The 15,276-nt window shown below is 51.3% G+C and overlaps 1 protein-coding gene across 2 annotated transcripts; it reads left to right on the top strand.

The window, feature by feature from the left end:
- Positions 1-264: 264 nt before the first annotated feature.
- Positions 265-12,944, top strand: RIIAD1 (regulatory subunit of type II PKA R-subunit domain containing 1). Of its 2 annotated transcripts, XM_015077351.3 has the most exons (5): positions 448-598; positions 1,093-1,169; positions 5,105-5,151; positions 6,493-6,620; positions 7,229-12,944. In XM_015077351.3, the coding sequence occupies exons 1-4, from the start codon at positions 515-517 to the stop codon at positions 6,561-6,563; spliced, it is 279 nt and encodes a 92-aa protein (XP_014932837.1). In that variant the 5' UTR covers positions 448-514; the 3' UTR covers positions 6,564-6,620; positions 7,229-12,944. The 2 variants fall into 2 exon arrangements, with proteins under 2 accessions (XP_053070790.1, XP_014932837.1); XM_053214815.1 differs by lacking the exons at positions 6,493-6,620; positions 7,229-12,944 and adding an exon at positions 6,227-6,486 and having other exon boundaries at positions 265-598.
- Positions 12,945-15,276: the final 2,332 nt, after the last annotated feature.

The following is a 15,276-nucleotide window of genomic DNA, read 5'->3' on the forward strand; positions in this document are numbered from 1 at the left end:
AAGAGCCGGTCCTTTCCAGTGTCTCTGGCGTGAGAACGTTCCTTCCTTTGCAGAACTCGGTTCACTCCATCCTTTGGGATGCTTTCAGGCTACTAAGTGTCAAGTGTCTACAGGACTGATGGAGGGGTTCAGCGGAAGGGGAAGAAGCTTGAATCCTCTCTCCCTACTATTAGGTTTCAACAGTTGCCAAACAAGGGAGAGGGTCAGGAGCCAGATTCTGGGAGACTGCTAACTTAGGAATCCCTTTTCCAGTTTTCCTCTAGAGCCTAGAAAAAACACTATGTGAGGCTGGGTGGGGTCCAGAAGGGCCCATTCCATATACAACCACGACGGGAAATTACCCCCCACTCTGGGGAAGCAGATCTCGCGGACAGCGGCCCGAAGTTACTCCTCGGCCTGAGAGCGGCCCCCGCACTGCTTGCCCCAACCCCGCCCCGCGCGCCGGAGAGAGCCGGATTTGGGGGGGCGGGGCCTCTTCGGCCGCTTGGCCCGTCGCCTTGACGACCCGGACAAGATGGCGACGCTGCAGGGCGGGTTTCTGGGGCCGGATCCCGGGGCGCTGAGCCCCGCGCAGCAGGAGCAGCTAAGCCGCTTCAAGGTGGGTGCGCCCCCCACTCCCGCCTCCGTCAAAGGGCGGCTCCCCCGGGACGGGGGCCGCAAACGGGGGGAGGTCCGGGAGGAGGAGCGCGAGTGCCGGTTCCCCGGTAAAGGGGTGGACGGCTGGGGGGCCCCCGGCGGACCCCTGGGCTCGGGGGCCCTAAACCGAGCCCGACAGGCGCCTGCAGGAAGAACTACAGCGGGCATTTAGACGGGGAAGTGGATCGAAGTTATTGCCGGAGACAGTACCTTCGATCCAGGCAAGAACTTCCGGGCGGTGGAGACCCGGCCTTAGTAATGGCCCCTGAGCCCGAGCAGGCGGCGGCGTGGGGGTGTTGATCTGTAAGAAAGCAGGCGGCTTAAAATGTCACACATCCCCGGGAGAGACCCAGGTCAGAGGCTCATCTTGTTTCCCCAAGGCCTCACCCCCGCAGGTCTTGAACCCTGAAATCTGGCTCCTCATGGAGCATGACCTTTTTGCTCTCGTTCCCCCAGATTCAGACTCGGATTGCTAACGAAAAATACCTAAGGACGCACAAAGAAGTGGAGTTGCTCATAAGTGGTTTCTTCAGGTAGGTGGTTTTACCAGCCGGCCACAACTAGTGGGAAATATGACCAGATCTTGGCTGCGGAGACGTGAGTGTGACTGACCGCTTCTTTCTTTAAACACTCCTTATTGCTGCCTTTAGGGTCAGAAAGGTATTATGTGTGTGTGTGTGTGTACACATATAAATATATTTTAAAGGTTGAGAATATTTTATTTTTTATTAAAAGTTTTTTTTTTAATGTTTATTTTTGAGAGAGACAGAGCATGAGCGGGAGGGACAGAGAGAGGGAGACACAGAATCTGAAGCAGGTTCCAGGCTCTGACCTGTCAGCACAGAGCCCTTTGCCTGGGGCTCGAACTCATGAACCATGAGATCACGACCTGAGCCAAAGCTGGACGCTTAACTGGCTGAGCCACCCAGGCGCCTCAAAAGTTAGAGAATATTTTAAAATTGAATTTTTTCTAACTCTGGGATTTGTGGCACCCAGAGTGTTCTTAAGTTATCTCTAGAGGTTTTCTTCAGTTATCTCTCAATTCTCAAAAATATGAATATTCAGTCATTTTAGCTGTAAGGGTAAGTACGTATCTTCTGATACTTGGAAGAGGTAATTTGGCATTGAGAAACTCAACAGGCAGCCATTGGGTGTAGGACACTATTTTGTTGTTTTTGACACTCCTTTGTCTTTCCTGGATCTTACCGTTTGTTCTTCATATCCTAGTCATTTCTCCAACGGCAGCAGATTCTCACAGGGCAGATAGGAGATGGAGAAAAGGAAAATAGAAACTTCTCTGTGAAGGTTGGTTTATTTGGGCCAGGCATAAGGCTTGGGCAAAAAATAGTTTAGGGGTCTTTTGTCAATGTCAGTCCTGGGGAGCAGGCCATCACTTTTGCACTTTTTCTTTTTTTTAAAGTTTAATAATTAGAGTGTGTGTGTACCCGCATAAGAGGAGGTGGGGGTGGGGTACAGACAGTGAGGGAGAGAGAGAGAATCCCAAGCAGGCTTCATGCTGTCAATGCAGAGCCCCACATGGGGCTCGATCACGAACCGTGAGATCACGACCTGAGCCGAGATTAAGAGTTGTGTGCTTAACCGACGGAGCTGCCCAGAAACCCCTTTGTACTTTTTCTTCTAAAGGGAAGTAAAGGTTGACATCATTCATATCCAGGGAGCTTGCAGTCCACATTAGGAATGACTCCAGCAGGGAGGTTAGGGAGAGATGTTAAAAGCCTGAATTAAATCATTTGCATTGTTCACAAACACAAGGTATTGGGAGGTGGTGGTGAATGAAAAGGGTGGTGTTTTAGTCACATGTCAGGGATGGCCCAACTTCTCTGTCCAGGAAGTTTCTAGGAAGAACTGGGTGTCTGCCTGGCTGCTTCAAGAATAGCCCCTTCTCTTCCTTATTATTCCTACCTTCCAGGCCAGGGAAGCCGCCAGGATTTTCCCTTTGCTGATCTTGAAGCTACCTACAGGAAATTCTCCTGGCCCCTTTTAGGCCTTTCTCTTTCTGAGGTGGAGGTGGGAGGAGGAGAGGAAGTGTACTGGATACTTCAGATGGTTGTCCCCTTGGGAAAAGAGGAAGGGAGAGGAGGGGATGGAATTGGACAGCATACCTGCCCTCACTTGTTCTTCAGGTCTCTGTTCTAGACTCACTCTAACCCGTGAGAAGCTCCAAAGTGTTTTTGTTGGGAAGCAAGCTCTCCACTTGGGTTTTCCAGATCCTAATGATTTATGGTCATTCAGTCACAGCTTTCCAGGGTATACTTGTACACACTGTATGGAACTCTTAATATCTTGAATTTTGGACCTGAAAAAGGGGAAGAGTAGGGAAATTGTAGAAAGGCATTATTAAATATTTTAGTATATAGCTAGGCAGATGAATCTTCCCAAAATTTAGAAGTGATAATGTCATTCTTGGCTGGAAAAATCTTCAGTGACTCCACAGTATTGCCCCCTCTGCCTTTTTTTTTTTTAACATTCTGTTGAAATGTAATAAAAAGTAGCATACCCTAACCTGAGTGAACTTTCACAAGATGTAGAATATACATGGTACTAGGGTCCAGATCAAGAAATAGAACCTGACTAGCCCCTCAGACCCTTCCAAGGGGCCCTTGGCCCCTTCCAAGCACATCCCCCCCCAAAATGTAGCCAGGATCCTGACTTGTCTTAGCACAGATTTGTTTTGCCTTTTTTGCACTTTAGTAAGTGGAATTCTACAGTACATGCTCTTTTGTGACAGTTGCTCAATGGTATCTCCTAGATCCCCCCCCCCACCCGTTCTCATGCTGGGTATGTTCCACTTTGGGGCTAGTCTGAGTGTTATTCACCCACCCCCTCGCCTCCTGAACTGAGTGTAATCGTCTCTCCCTGGCCTTCCAGCTCTCCATAATACGGCCCCTTTGCTTTCCCCTGTTGTATGTGCCTGCCCCCCAACCAGCCAGACGGAACCTCATCATTCCTTCCACTGACCCCATTGACATTGTCGAGGGTGCTGACACTCCAAGTGCTCTTCTGACCCTGGGGTTTCAAAGGTGGACAGGACCCAGTCCCTACCCTGAGGAGTTCACCATCCACAGAACATGAGCTGTTTCCTTTCATGTCTGGGCCTTTGCTGCCCCCCTCGGTGTGGGATGCCCTTGTCCTGTCTACTGAAATCTCACGTGCACCTCAAGGGGTGCCAGCTGCTCTATGAAGATTCCCCCTGCCACTCTCAGTAACTGTCTCCCTGTCTGCAGCACACTGTTAACACCCTCTTATAGCCCTTCCTGGAGGTTGCTTGGCCTTTTGGACATTTGAGAACCTACCCCTTCTCGGGGCGCCTGGGTGGCTCAGTTGGTTAGGCATCCGACTTTGGCTCAGGTCATGATCTCGCGGTCCATGAGTTCGAGCCCCGCGTCAGGCTCTATGCTGACAGCTCAGAGCCTGGAGCCTGTTTCAGATTCTGTGTCTCCCTCTCTCTCTGACCCTCCCCCGTTCATGCTATCTCTCCCTGTCTCAAAAATAAATAAACGTTTAAAAAAAAAATTAAAAAAAAAAAAAGAACTTACCCCTTCTCTTTTACTTGACTAATTTCTTTGAGGGGGTGCTGTATTTTATCTTAAAAAAAAAAAAAAATCATTCCCTCGTATCCAGTATAGTTACTTACACAAAATCTGTGCTCAGTAATTCTCAAATGGAATTCAAGGAGGAGGGAGGCCAAATTCTTAAAGCTTGGGAGGCAGGGCTTTCTGGGTGGGGAGGCCTTCTTCCAGGCTGATGGGCAAGGGCATCCGTGGCCGACGAGATGTGATGTAGAGAGCACTGACCTTGGCACCACAAGACCTGGGCCCTTGGCCCTGTATTTACTCACTTTATGAACTTGGGCAAATGATTAACCTTTTGAAGGTTTGATTTCTTTCATATGTAAAATGGAGTGGGCTCGTTGCTGTTTCCCAGGGTTGTAAAGTGAGATAACATTTGTGAACATTCTTTATGAACCATAAAACTCTGTGAGGGACCAGGCCCCACCGGCAGCTCAAGTTCATCTTCTCGGCTTTGTTGATGGTATTGTCCTCTGGCCCCTGTGGGAATCCATGGTTGAACGTGATCCTTGAGCTGTGGGGTTGTGTATCTGTGCCTCGAGGACTAGGCAGCGGGCCTTCACCGCCCGCCTGTGGCTTGGCCTCCGGTTCTGTGAAAATGTTTGTTGAATGAATGACAAGCCTCGCTGGGCTGTGGCGCAGCTGTCCTGGGGGGGCAAGCAATGCCCGGGCTTAGTGCCATCTGGAACACTTTGCCCCCTGCCTCTGAGCAGGACCCAAAGGACAGTCACCAGTGGGAGGGTCTTTGTCGGGAGCCCTCCGGCTGACTGACCCCTGGGCGGGTCCATTCCCTGAAAGTGCGGGACCCACAGCCCAGCCCGAGCACAGCCTGCCTTCAAGCCAGCTTTACTCCTGCCCTTATCCCTCATGTTTTCCAGAGAAATGTTTTTGAAAAGACCGGACGACATCCAAGAATTTGCTGCAGGTAAGGCAGCGTCGGTTTTGGTGTCTGAGAAACCAGCATGTTTGTATTATTGCAGATTTGGACTCTGGACAAGCCCACGATTCTCCCTGGGAGTCTGGGTACCTATTCACCTGATGTCCCCCCAGGGAGCTTTGTTCAGAAGGCCCTTTCTTCCACTGTCACTTCCTCAAAATGAGGACAGATCAGAAAGGAGGCGGAGCTTCCTCCTGGTGAGAACCATGAAGAATTTTGAGATTCCCAGAGGAACATACTGGCAGCTCTTTTTTTTTTGAAATGTTTATTTATTTTTGAGAAAGACACACACACACACACACACACACACAGCATGAGCAGGGGAGGGGCAGAAAGAGAGGGAGACACAGAATCCGAAGCAGGTTCCAGGCTCTGAGCTGTCAGCAGGGAGCCCGACATGGGGCTCGAACTCACGAAGGCTTAACCTGTATTTAAGTGGACGCTTAAAGGACTGAGCATACCGGCAGCTCTTTCCCCACCCCAGGAATCCTAAAGCAGGGTTCTCCCCGCTGGCTACGCATTAGAATCACCTGGGGAGCTTTTAAGACATGCTTTTTAAGAAATGCTGATGCCTAGGCATACTCCCTGAGGTGATTATTTAATTAGCCCAGGGTTGGGGCCCAGCCCCGCAGTTGTAGAGGCTCCCCAGGTTATCCTAATGGGCTCCACTACCTCCCACTCCCCAGCCGCTGGCTTAAGATCAAAGGTATTTAGAAGGAAGGGCTGGGTTGGACACTTTCTTGGGTCCTGTTAGCCCAGGGAGTGGTTTTGGCCTCGCACCATTTCTGAGTGAGTCTAGTGTGTCTTTGCTGCCACAGCAGATGCCGCCTCTGATTCACATCATGCCGGGTGTATGAAAACCCTCCTCTGGCGTCATCGTGTGAGAGCCTGGCTCTCCTCGGAGAGGATATTCTCAGAGGGGAGAGGGCGTGATGTCTCCTAGACGAGCTGGCAAGCTAAGCTGAGGCAAGAATAACACTTGGCATTTGTTTGGGCCCCAGGATGGGCCAGGAGCAGAAAACCCCGAGATCCCTTAGCCCTCTGATGGCTCCCTGTGTTTCAGCATGCCGACAGGCTGCTGGGCAGCGGGGAATGGACCGGAGCCATCCTGTGTAAGCCCTTCCTGGGAAGGCCTGAGCTGGCAGGCTCGGGAGGGGACAGCGACCTCCAGATCTTCTGTGACCTCTCCCTGTACCTCGGAAAGCTGGGCTGCCAGGAACAGCCCTACTGAGGCCGAGCCATGCTGGCTTTTGAGCCGAGTAAGCCATCTCCCGCCCTGCCTTTTCCCCTTGGGTTTAGATAATTTTTTCTTTTCGATTCTTATCCCAGAGTATTTCACGGATCCAAGACTTCCCAACAAGATTCACATGCAGCTAATTAAGGAGAAGAAAGCAGCTTAATTAGCAGAATCTTGATGCTCAGCTGCTGAGAGAGACCAGCAAGAACGCAGCCTCAGGGTGGGTGTTAACCTCACTTACAGACAGAGGCTTCTTTACTCCTGTCAAAATAAGCACCGTGTTCCCGTGTTCTCGGCCGGGTGGGAAGGAAACCAAAGGGAGAAGCTGCAGAGAAGTTTCACACAGTGTTTAGTTTCCTTGACACTATTTTGGGGAATTAGGGACTGTGAAGAGCGGCCCAGGGTTTGTCTGGCATGTCCATGGCAGGAAGAGACATCTGTCTTCTGAGCCTAGTGAAATGCAGGCGTGTGGGAGTGAAGGGAGTGAAGAGAGCCAGGGAAGTGGGGTAGGGCCCGCTCTGCCCGCACCCTGCTGTAGGACTGCAGGGCCCTGAGTGCTCCCACAGTGCCCTTTTCTTTAAGCCCCTGGTGCGGGGGCTTCCCATTGCTTCTGGAAGGGGCAGGAGCAGTTTCCCTCCTTGCATCTTGGGCTGGGGGCTTTCCTGCTTGGTGGAGGGGGGACATCTTTATACCACGCTCTGCCATGAGGGCTATCTCACATTTTTCAGGCAGGATGATTTCTGAAGTGATTTTGTGGGCTGGGATTGTTTGGTGTGAGGTGGGACAGGGCCACGTTCCTGATTTAACAGCACCGTTTGTGTTTTGCAGGACCGCCTGGAAGCAGGAGAGCCCTGGTGCCATCAGTGTGGGTTTCCAGGCCGCCTCGGGCCTGGTCTGCTGTTACAAAGGCTTGCAAAGCTACTCATTAAAAACAGATGTTTCCGCTGTATTTCACTCTAGAGGAGGAAGTCCTTCTGTGTGGGGGTAGCTCTGCTCCCGCTCTGACCCACTAGGCCAGCCCGCCTCTTGCTCCCAGAGCCAGGGCTGGACAGAACAGGGATGGGGACCCTGTGGAGACTGCGGGGGGGGGTCCTGTGGGGACCCTGTGGACAACTGATTGGGGTGGAAACAAGCTGAGCCCACGCTTCAGCGGGGCTCTTTAGGGTTTTTTCTTTCATCTTCCCTCCTGGGTTACTGTACAGAGTGTGCGGGCGATGACAAACCTCTTTAGCAGTGACACCAGAACCCGCTTGAAGGACGGTGAGAAAACGAGATGGGACCAAGAAAGCCCATTTAAGGTAATGTGTCTTGTGAAATATGACTCTAACAGGTGACTCGAGGTGGTGGAATTTGTTCTTGAGGATTTTTAGCAACAAGCCACCCGTCCATTTGGTTTTCAGCTAACAGGCAGGGGAGTGGACCAGTTGGCCTTGAGAGGTCCTTTCCAGGCCCAGAAAGCATAGACGTTTCCTGTGTTTATGCCCCACCTCTCTGACCTCCACATCCCACTGTTTGAAGGACCTCTCACCTGTGTGTCTTGTGTCCACATCACCATAGCAACAGGCACAGCCACAAGCAGTCTCGTCCATCTTGTTCCCAGCTGCCAGCACCTGCCGTAGTAGAAGAGCATCTCGAGAACTATTAAAACTATTCATGATAAGCTATAGAACAGGAACCTGAGGAGTTATTTGGGTACTTTCAGAATCACACTTCAGCAGCTGTGGCTCCGACAGTGAGGTGTCCCTGTTTAGAAAATCTGAACGAAGTCTTCAGCAGAAAACACACGTGCTGAGGACCTCTGATGTGAAGTGTTAAATTAGACACTCTTAGAAACTTTCCTGGGAGGAGAGGCCTGCAGCAAGGTGGGGAGAGAACGAGGTGTTTTTCAGATGCTTGAGTGTATGATGTGATCCTGTGAGGGTACAGTGGCTCATTCCTGGGGGGTTTCCTGGCAGGAAGAAGAAATGCATTTTGATTAGCATGTATTTGCGGGCCAAGGAAAGCATGCATTTGGCACGTGGTCACAGTGCACCTGCTCTGTAGGACACAGTCTGCCAGGTCCACTGGGTGCGATGGGGAGGCCATCCTGCCACGTGATGGCTTAAAGTCTGGGAGGAGATGTGCAGGTTTTCTCCCCAAACCTTAACCATTTGGATCTCTCACCTTTTAGACTGAAAGCTCCATCAGAGCAGGGACCAAATCTATAAACCGGACTTGTTCAGTGCTGAGTTTCTAACTTCCGGCCCAGTGTCTGGCACACAGCTAGTGCTCAGTGACCATCTGTGGGAAGAATGAATGCTTGCATAACTGAGTGAGCAGTCGTGTTATATCAGCCACTATAAAGGCTAGAATGTAGGGTCCCTTGGTGGCTCAGTCATTTGAGCGCCCAACTCTTGATTTTGGCTCAGGTCATGATCCCAGGGTGGTGGGATCAAGCCCTGCATCGGGCTCAGATGAGCGTGGAGCCTGCTTGGGACTCTCGTGCTCTCTGTCCCTCTCCCCCACTTATTCACCCTCTCTCTTTCTCTAAACAACACCACAAACACAGACTGTAAAGTTAGACACTGGTGACAGAAGTAGGTACATATAAAGGAGGAGGAAAGAGAATACGTTGTCAGTCTGCAGGAGTGAGGGAAGCCTCAGGGGAACTAACATGTGCTAGGTGGGAAGGGATTTGCCAGGGAGATGTGGGGGTGGGGGAGTCAGGGTGCCACAGGTGCTTCCATTTTGCTGAGGGTGGTGGTGGCAGACCCTGTTTGTTGCCAGCTCATCCTTGCCCCCCCCCCCCTTTTTCTTAATGTATTTATTTTTGAGACAGAGACAGAGCATGAGCAGGGGAGGGGCAGAGAGAGGGCGACACAGAATCCAAAGCAGGCTCCAGGCTCTGAGCTGTCAGCAAAGAGCTGGAAGTGGGGCTTGAACTCACGGACTGTGGGATCATGACCTGAGCTGAAGTCGGATACTTAACCGACTGAGCCACCCAGGTACCCCATCCTTGCCCCTTTCTTGCTAATGGAGCATCGGCTTTGTTGAGGGCAGCAGTGGGCTCGGCCCCAAGCGGCAGAAGGATGGCATTTACTGAGCAGCAACTACATTCCTTGGTTTCCCAGCCTGCCTTGCAGCAAGGGCAGCCACGTATACAAACACACTGTGGGTTTCTAGGAAAGCTTTTACTTTCTTAACAAAAATAAGGGGGAGAGGGAGTTTGACAGATGAAGATGGTGTGCCCCAACCCCCCAACTTTCTCACCTTCCTGATTTGAACCTGCATGTGATGTCTAGAGCCAAGAAGCCGTGGTAAGGCTGTGAAGGGATGGGCAGGAGGGTGAGAGAGCCAGCCCTCCAGAGTGGCAGAGAGGAAAGATCAGAAGACTGAGGCCCTGGTGGCATCTTTGAGCACTTGAACAGCCTAGCACATGCCTGCCTTCGGACTTCTGGACAAGTGAGAAAAATCCATCTGTGATTTGTTTTGAAAGGCCACCAGAGTTTAAGTCCTGACCCAGCACTTACTAGATGTGTGGCCTTGGCCAAGGCACTTAACTTCCATGAGGTTAGCTTTCTCACCTATAAACCAAAACATGTAATTTGTTCCTCTTGGGGCTGCTGGGTTAGGGACAAAGCAGGGACAGTGCCTGGCACGTGGGCAGTGTTCACGAGGGGGTCTGACTGGAGGTGGGCACAGTGCAGGGGCGGGAGTGGTGGGAGAAGATGCCAGATGGGAAGGTGGGACAAGTCACAAAGGGCACTGCCTGCTGGGCACGGGAGGGGGATTTGTATCGTGCAGGCAATGAAGAGCCAGCAAAAGATTTTAAACCAACAGTTCATGAAGAGATGTGCGTTTAGGAAGTGTCAGAGTGTGAAGACCAACTAGGGGAAACTCGGACTAGAAATGGAGAGCCCCGTAGTCCACACCACCTCCCCACCCGCATCTTAGCAGGTCTGTGCCGACTCCTGCCCGCTTTGTGAGCTGCCCTGCGTGGAACAGAAAATCAATTTACAGCCGCTCTCGCCAGTGGGGCGTTCTTCTTCTCACCCAATAGAACCCCAGGCTGTAGGCAAGATCCAAAATTTCAGTGGTGTCAACCAGCACCCAGATGGGCTTCCGTATCTTCTGCCCTAGCCTGGGGCCTCACTGTTGGGAGGGGCTGCTTCTGTACTCCAGGCGGGGAGAAGGAAGGAGAAGAGAAGTTTTCCTGGAAGTCCCCGTCACCTTCCTCTCACAGGCCAGATCAGGGTTGTGAGGTCTAGCCAGGTGCTCTAGCGACCAGGAAAGGGAATTCCTCTAGCTTCTAGAGAAGAACGTGTCCAGAGAAGAGTGGGAATTGCTGTTGGGTCAGCCCCAAAGCAGTGTCTGGCCTCCATGGTTCCTTCTCCATGTCCTGGCTAGTATGATCCTCTTAGAAACCTGAGTCAGACTGTCACTCTCCTGCCTGAAACCCTCCCGTGGTCTTCCAAGCACTTAAAATCCAGATGGCTCTCCAGGAGCCTTGGAGCCTTGCAAGACCCCCTCTCCCTCTCGGACTTTTCGGGCCCCCTGACTCCTGCCTGTCCGTGTTCCAGACACACAGGTCTTTTCTCCTTCACACGTGCCAGAGGAGCTCCCAAGCCAAGACCTTCGAACTCTGCTTGGATTCTCTTCTCCAGGCCTTCATGGGGCTGGCGGTCCAGCTGGGATCACCTGCTCTGAGAGGAAGCCTCTATTTAGGGTGCAGGCCTTGCTTCTCACACATGTTGGATCCAGAGTGGTCTCAGGACCTGCCTCTGCAGTTTCCCCCTTCCCGCAAGGCTGAAGGATCAGCAGGAAGGGACTATACCAGGGATACGATACTGGTCTTTCTTTTCTGGAAAGTGGGTCTTCCCCAGAACACTCCGCCCCCCACCGCCAGCTCCCACTACCATCTCATCGACCAGACCTGTGTACATGGCCTCCTCCTCAAGGGAGGCTGGGAAGTCCATGTGTTTAGTCAACCCACGATGCCTGAGATAGGCACTTTCTCCGAGTCGTTTCCTAGGGATCCAACTGTCCAGCCTTCCCCAGACATTTTTAATTGTCCCGCCCCGCCCAAGGCTGCAGCGCAGGGTGGGGGGCGGGTGCTGATCTGTGCAGGGGCCTGGAAATAGATGAAGTCTAGTGTTAGGAGGAGGAGTTGGTGGGATGCAGTTTGAATGCGGTGGAGTTCTAAGGGAAGGCACAGGCTCTAGAATGACTTCCTGGCTTCTTGTATGGGCAGAGGGAGAAGTGACGGGATCACTCACACAGAGGGAAGCAGGGGGCAGGGGAAACGGAGATGGATTCAGACCCGGAGGTGTCCACTGGGTTTACAACTGGGCTGTGGGCGAAGTTAGTGTGAACCACTGCAGCGGGGTCGATGGGGGTCCGGCTGAGTGGACTTCCTAGCGGATGTGAACTGGGGAGGTGGGTGTGATGCACCTAGCGTGGCGGCGGAGGCTGCCACTGAGGAAGGGCGGTAGTCAGCCGTGGCAGCCGGGTCAAGGGTGGGCTCTTGTAAGGGGAGCTGGTTGGGCATCCAGCTATCTGGCATTTTTCATCTCTTGAGATCTGGTTTACCTTTGGGCTAAAAACGGTAGGAGCCTCTTGGAAATGTTGCACAGGTTGGACCTGATATCGGAGGTAATGGGGACTAACAGGCATACCTAACTATGCCACCTTGTGACCCGGAATGACCTGTGTCAGCTCTTCCTCCTCACACTTGGGGCAGTGGCTCTCACAGGCCTGCAGGAAGAATCGCCCCAGTCTTTTTTTTTTTTTTTTCCTAATACTTATTTTATTCTTGAGAGAGAGAGCGAGCACAAGTGGGGAAGGGGCAGAGAGAGAGGGAGACCCAGAATCCGCAGCAGGCTCTGAGCCACCCAGGCGCCCCTGGATCACCCCAGGCTTGAGGCACAGGGTGGCAAGGAGAAAGGGCAGCATCTAGAGGGTGAGGTGCTCTCCTTCCAGCCAGATGGGCTTCTACCGCCCTCTCCTGGGCATGGCTGCGGAGCCGGGACGCCCCTGGAGACCGCCCGTTCCAGGCCTGAGTGAAACGGTCAGCTCAAGAGAAACAGGGCTTAGGAATGGAGAAATAGTCACAAATTCACAGATTCCTGTAGAAGGAAGTTTCTTCAGAAGTTACAACACCCAGGGCCTCGTCTCTAGCAGTCCTGTTCCATGAACTCCTGGATGTTTCTTTTTTTTTTTTTTTTAAGTTTAACGTTTGTTTATTTTTGAGACTAAGACAGAGTGTGACTGGGGGAGGGGCAGAGAGAGAGGGAGACACAGAATCCGAAGCAGGCTCGAGGCTCTGAGGTGTCAGCACAGAGCCCGACGTAGGGCCTGAACTCATGGACCATAAGATCATGACCTGAGCTAAAGTCAGATGCTTAACTGACTGAGCCACCCAGATGCCCCTGAATGTTTCCTTCTTAAAAGTGCCGGAAGAAAAAAACCTTGGAAGGTTGATCATTCATTCATTCATCAAATATTGAGGTATACTATGTAGCCAGGATGCAAAGTTTGAGGAATAAAATACTCTTCCCTCGTGGAACTCACAGTCTAGTGAGGGAAGACAGATGCATAGATAGATAATTATAATACAGTTTCAAAGGTGAAGGAAAAGAAACATGCAACTCATGATGGGCATGCAAAGGGGGTGAGCAGACAATGTGTCCCAGCGTGGGAACAGAATACCACCAGATGGACCAGGATTGTGGGCCCAAGTTACTAATACCACATCTCCCCATTGTTAGCTCTGAAGAGCAGTTCTCATTTCCTCCAAGGGAAGTTCTTGCTGAAGTCTTGCCTCACTTTTATGTCTGTGTTTAACACAGTCTGTCAGGGCCTTGCTTTTCACAGAGGGGCATGCTACTAGATGTTACGTTTGAGCATCACTGACATGACCGAACTCTAGGGATGCTAATATTCGATGCACAAAAACATCTCCCTGGGAGCAGGTCGGCCTGTGCCTATGGATATCCTGGGGAAAATTCAGCTTTGATCCAAAAGAACCAAATGTGCCTTATGTACCATTGCCTCTCCCTAAATGCTTGTTGAAAAACAATAGACTCTCAGTGTTCTTTTTTTTTAAGTTTATTTATTTTTACTTATTTTGAGAGAGTGTGTGAGTGGGGGAGGGACAGAGAGCGAGGGAATCCCAGGCAGGCTCTGCACTCTGAGTGCAGAGCCTGATGGAGGGCCCAGACTCATGAACCAAGAGAAGCTGAGCCCAAGTCCAGAGTTGGATGCTTAGCCAACTCAGGCACCCAGGCCCTCAGCATTCTTAAACCAGCCCTTTTTGTTCCCTTGGGTTGCTGAGTTTCTTCATCTCTCAAGGGGAATAACATTCCCTTGTGGATTTGTTGTGAGGGCTGTCATTACGCACCCAGGCACCCATAGCCATGTCTGGCCCGTGGTATTATTTCAACGAAGGAGCAGAACTCAGTGCATTCTCTCTCCAGGGCCAGGATTGGTTACCGAGGACAGGTCACAGTGGGTGCCCTGGTGAAGAAAGGGAGTAAACTAAATGCAAGTTAACATGTTGGAGTTTAGGACTATTTACTGTGAGACTGATGATGTAGAGCTTTCTCAAGAAAGCTTCTTCCGGGCCCAACACAGTGCTTCAGTAATCACACTTCTGACCCCATCTCTCACAGGCCCCAGGGGGACTGGAATCGGAGATCCTTCAGAAGCAGGACTTCACAACGTACCCTATTCTTGCATCATCAGGGTGGAGAAGTGACAACACAGAGCCCTCAAAGAAGTACAGAGACGTGAGGCTCTCTGGGGGTGGGGAGAACAAAATGCTAGTAGGTGTCTGATAGCTGTAGGGTGGCTTCATTGTCCAATTAACAAGTACCTGAAAACAGAATCTGATGGAACGAGGCTCAGTTGATTACTGTGATTCATTTCCACACTTCATGACTAGAGAAAAGAAAACCAAATGCCAAAGAGGACTGAATTGTAGACCTTCTCCAAGTGGAAATTGCCTTAGATCCACAAGTCTGATCTTAGTGACAGATGAAGAAACTTGCCCACTGATGAGTGGCAGAGGGGCTGGCAACCCCCTGATTTCCCATCTAATGTGATTCCAGTATTTCATGCTAGAAAAAATAAACCTAGAATTATTTAGCTGGGAGAACAAAGCACGGCTACATGACAGTTCAGGAACACGGAAGTGTTATACCTCTGGGTAGTTAACCAGCCTTCTAACTGTAGGTGAGGACAAAATCCAGTCATCCCTTCGGCTAACATTGAGTGCTAGCTATATCTCACTCAAAACCATTTCTGGCTCCATGAGTTTCGTGAATTCACTGTTCTGCACTTCGTCTTGAATGAGATATGGGAACATCTATTGAGTGTAAAGAAGGGAAGTCCCCCGCCTCTAGGAAGTTGAGCTGCCCAGTGTATTCTTGATCACATGTACTGAAGAGGTCATAGTGGTGTTAGGACTCATCTATACAATCCAAACACATTGTTTGGTTTTGGACTATGCCACTTTCTGATTTGTTTCCCTCAGCTGATGGCCCTGCCTGCCCACCCCAGACCACCTAGGAGGGAAGAGAAGTTGTCTGTGGCTGTCTTCGGTGCTTAAAGGTGCTGTAGTGGATGCTGTGCTGTGCCATCCATCCGGACACCCCTCTTCAGGACTGACACACTCACCCCTGTGCCCCCTCCTGTCCATGCTGCTGGGAATTTTGGTGGCTAACAGTTCTCAGCTGAGACCCATCTAGGGATTGCCCTCCATTGAAAAATCATCCAAGTCCACACCCCCTCCTGAGACAGCCTGTAGCGGTTGGTCAGTGTGGGAGGACAGAGGTCTGATTCTCTTGCCACTGCGGGGAAAACTCTGAAGGGTCACAAGAGCTCCAGAGTTCCTGTGT

The sequence above is a fragment of the Acinonyx jubatus genome, chromosome C1 (assembly GCF_027475565.1).
Source record: "Acinonyx jubatus isolate Ajub_Pintada_27869175 chromosome C1, VMU_Ajub_asm_v1.0, whole genome shotgun sequence".
Classification (NCBI taxonomy): domain Eukaryota; kingdom Metazoa; phylum Chordata; class Mammalia; order Carnivora; family Felidae; genus Acinonyx; species Acinonyx jubatus.

Bases quoted from the DNA above. Each gene is read 5' to 3' on its own strand.
- RIIAD1 (XM_015077351.3), top strand. From the start codon at position 515: ATGGCGACGCTGCAGGGCGGGTTTCTGGGGCCGGATCCCGGGGCGCTG. The intron at 599-1,092 runs GTGGGTGCGCCC...TCGTTCCCCCAG, and splicing joins AGCAGCTAAGCCGCTTCAAG to ATTCAGACTCGGATTGCTAA. The intron at 1,170-5,104 runs GTAGGTGGTTTT...CATGTTTTCCAG, and splicing joins CTCATAAGTGGTTTCTTCAG to AGAAATGTTTTTGAAAAGAC.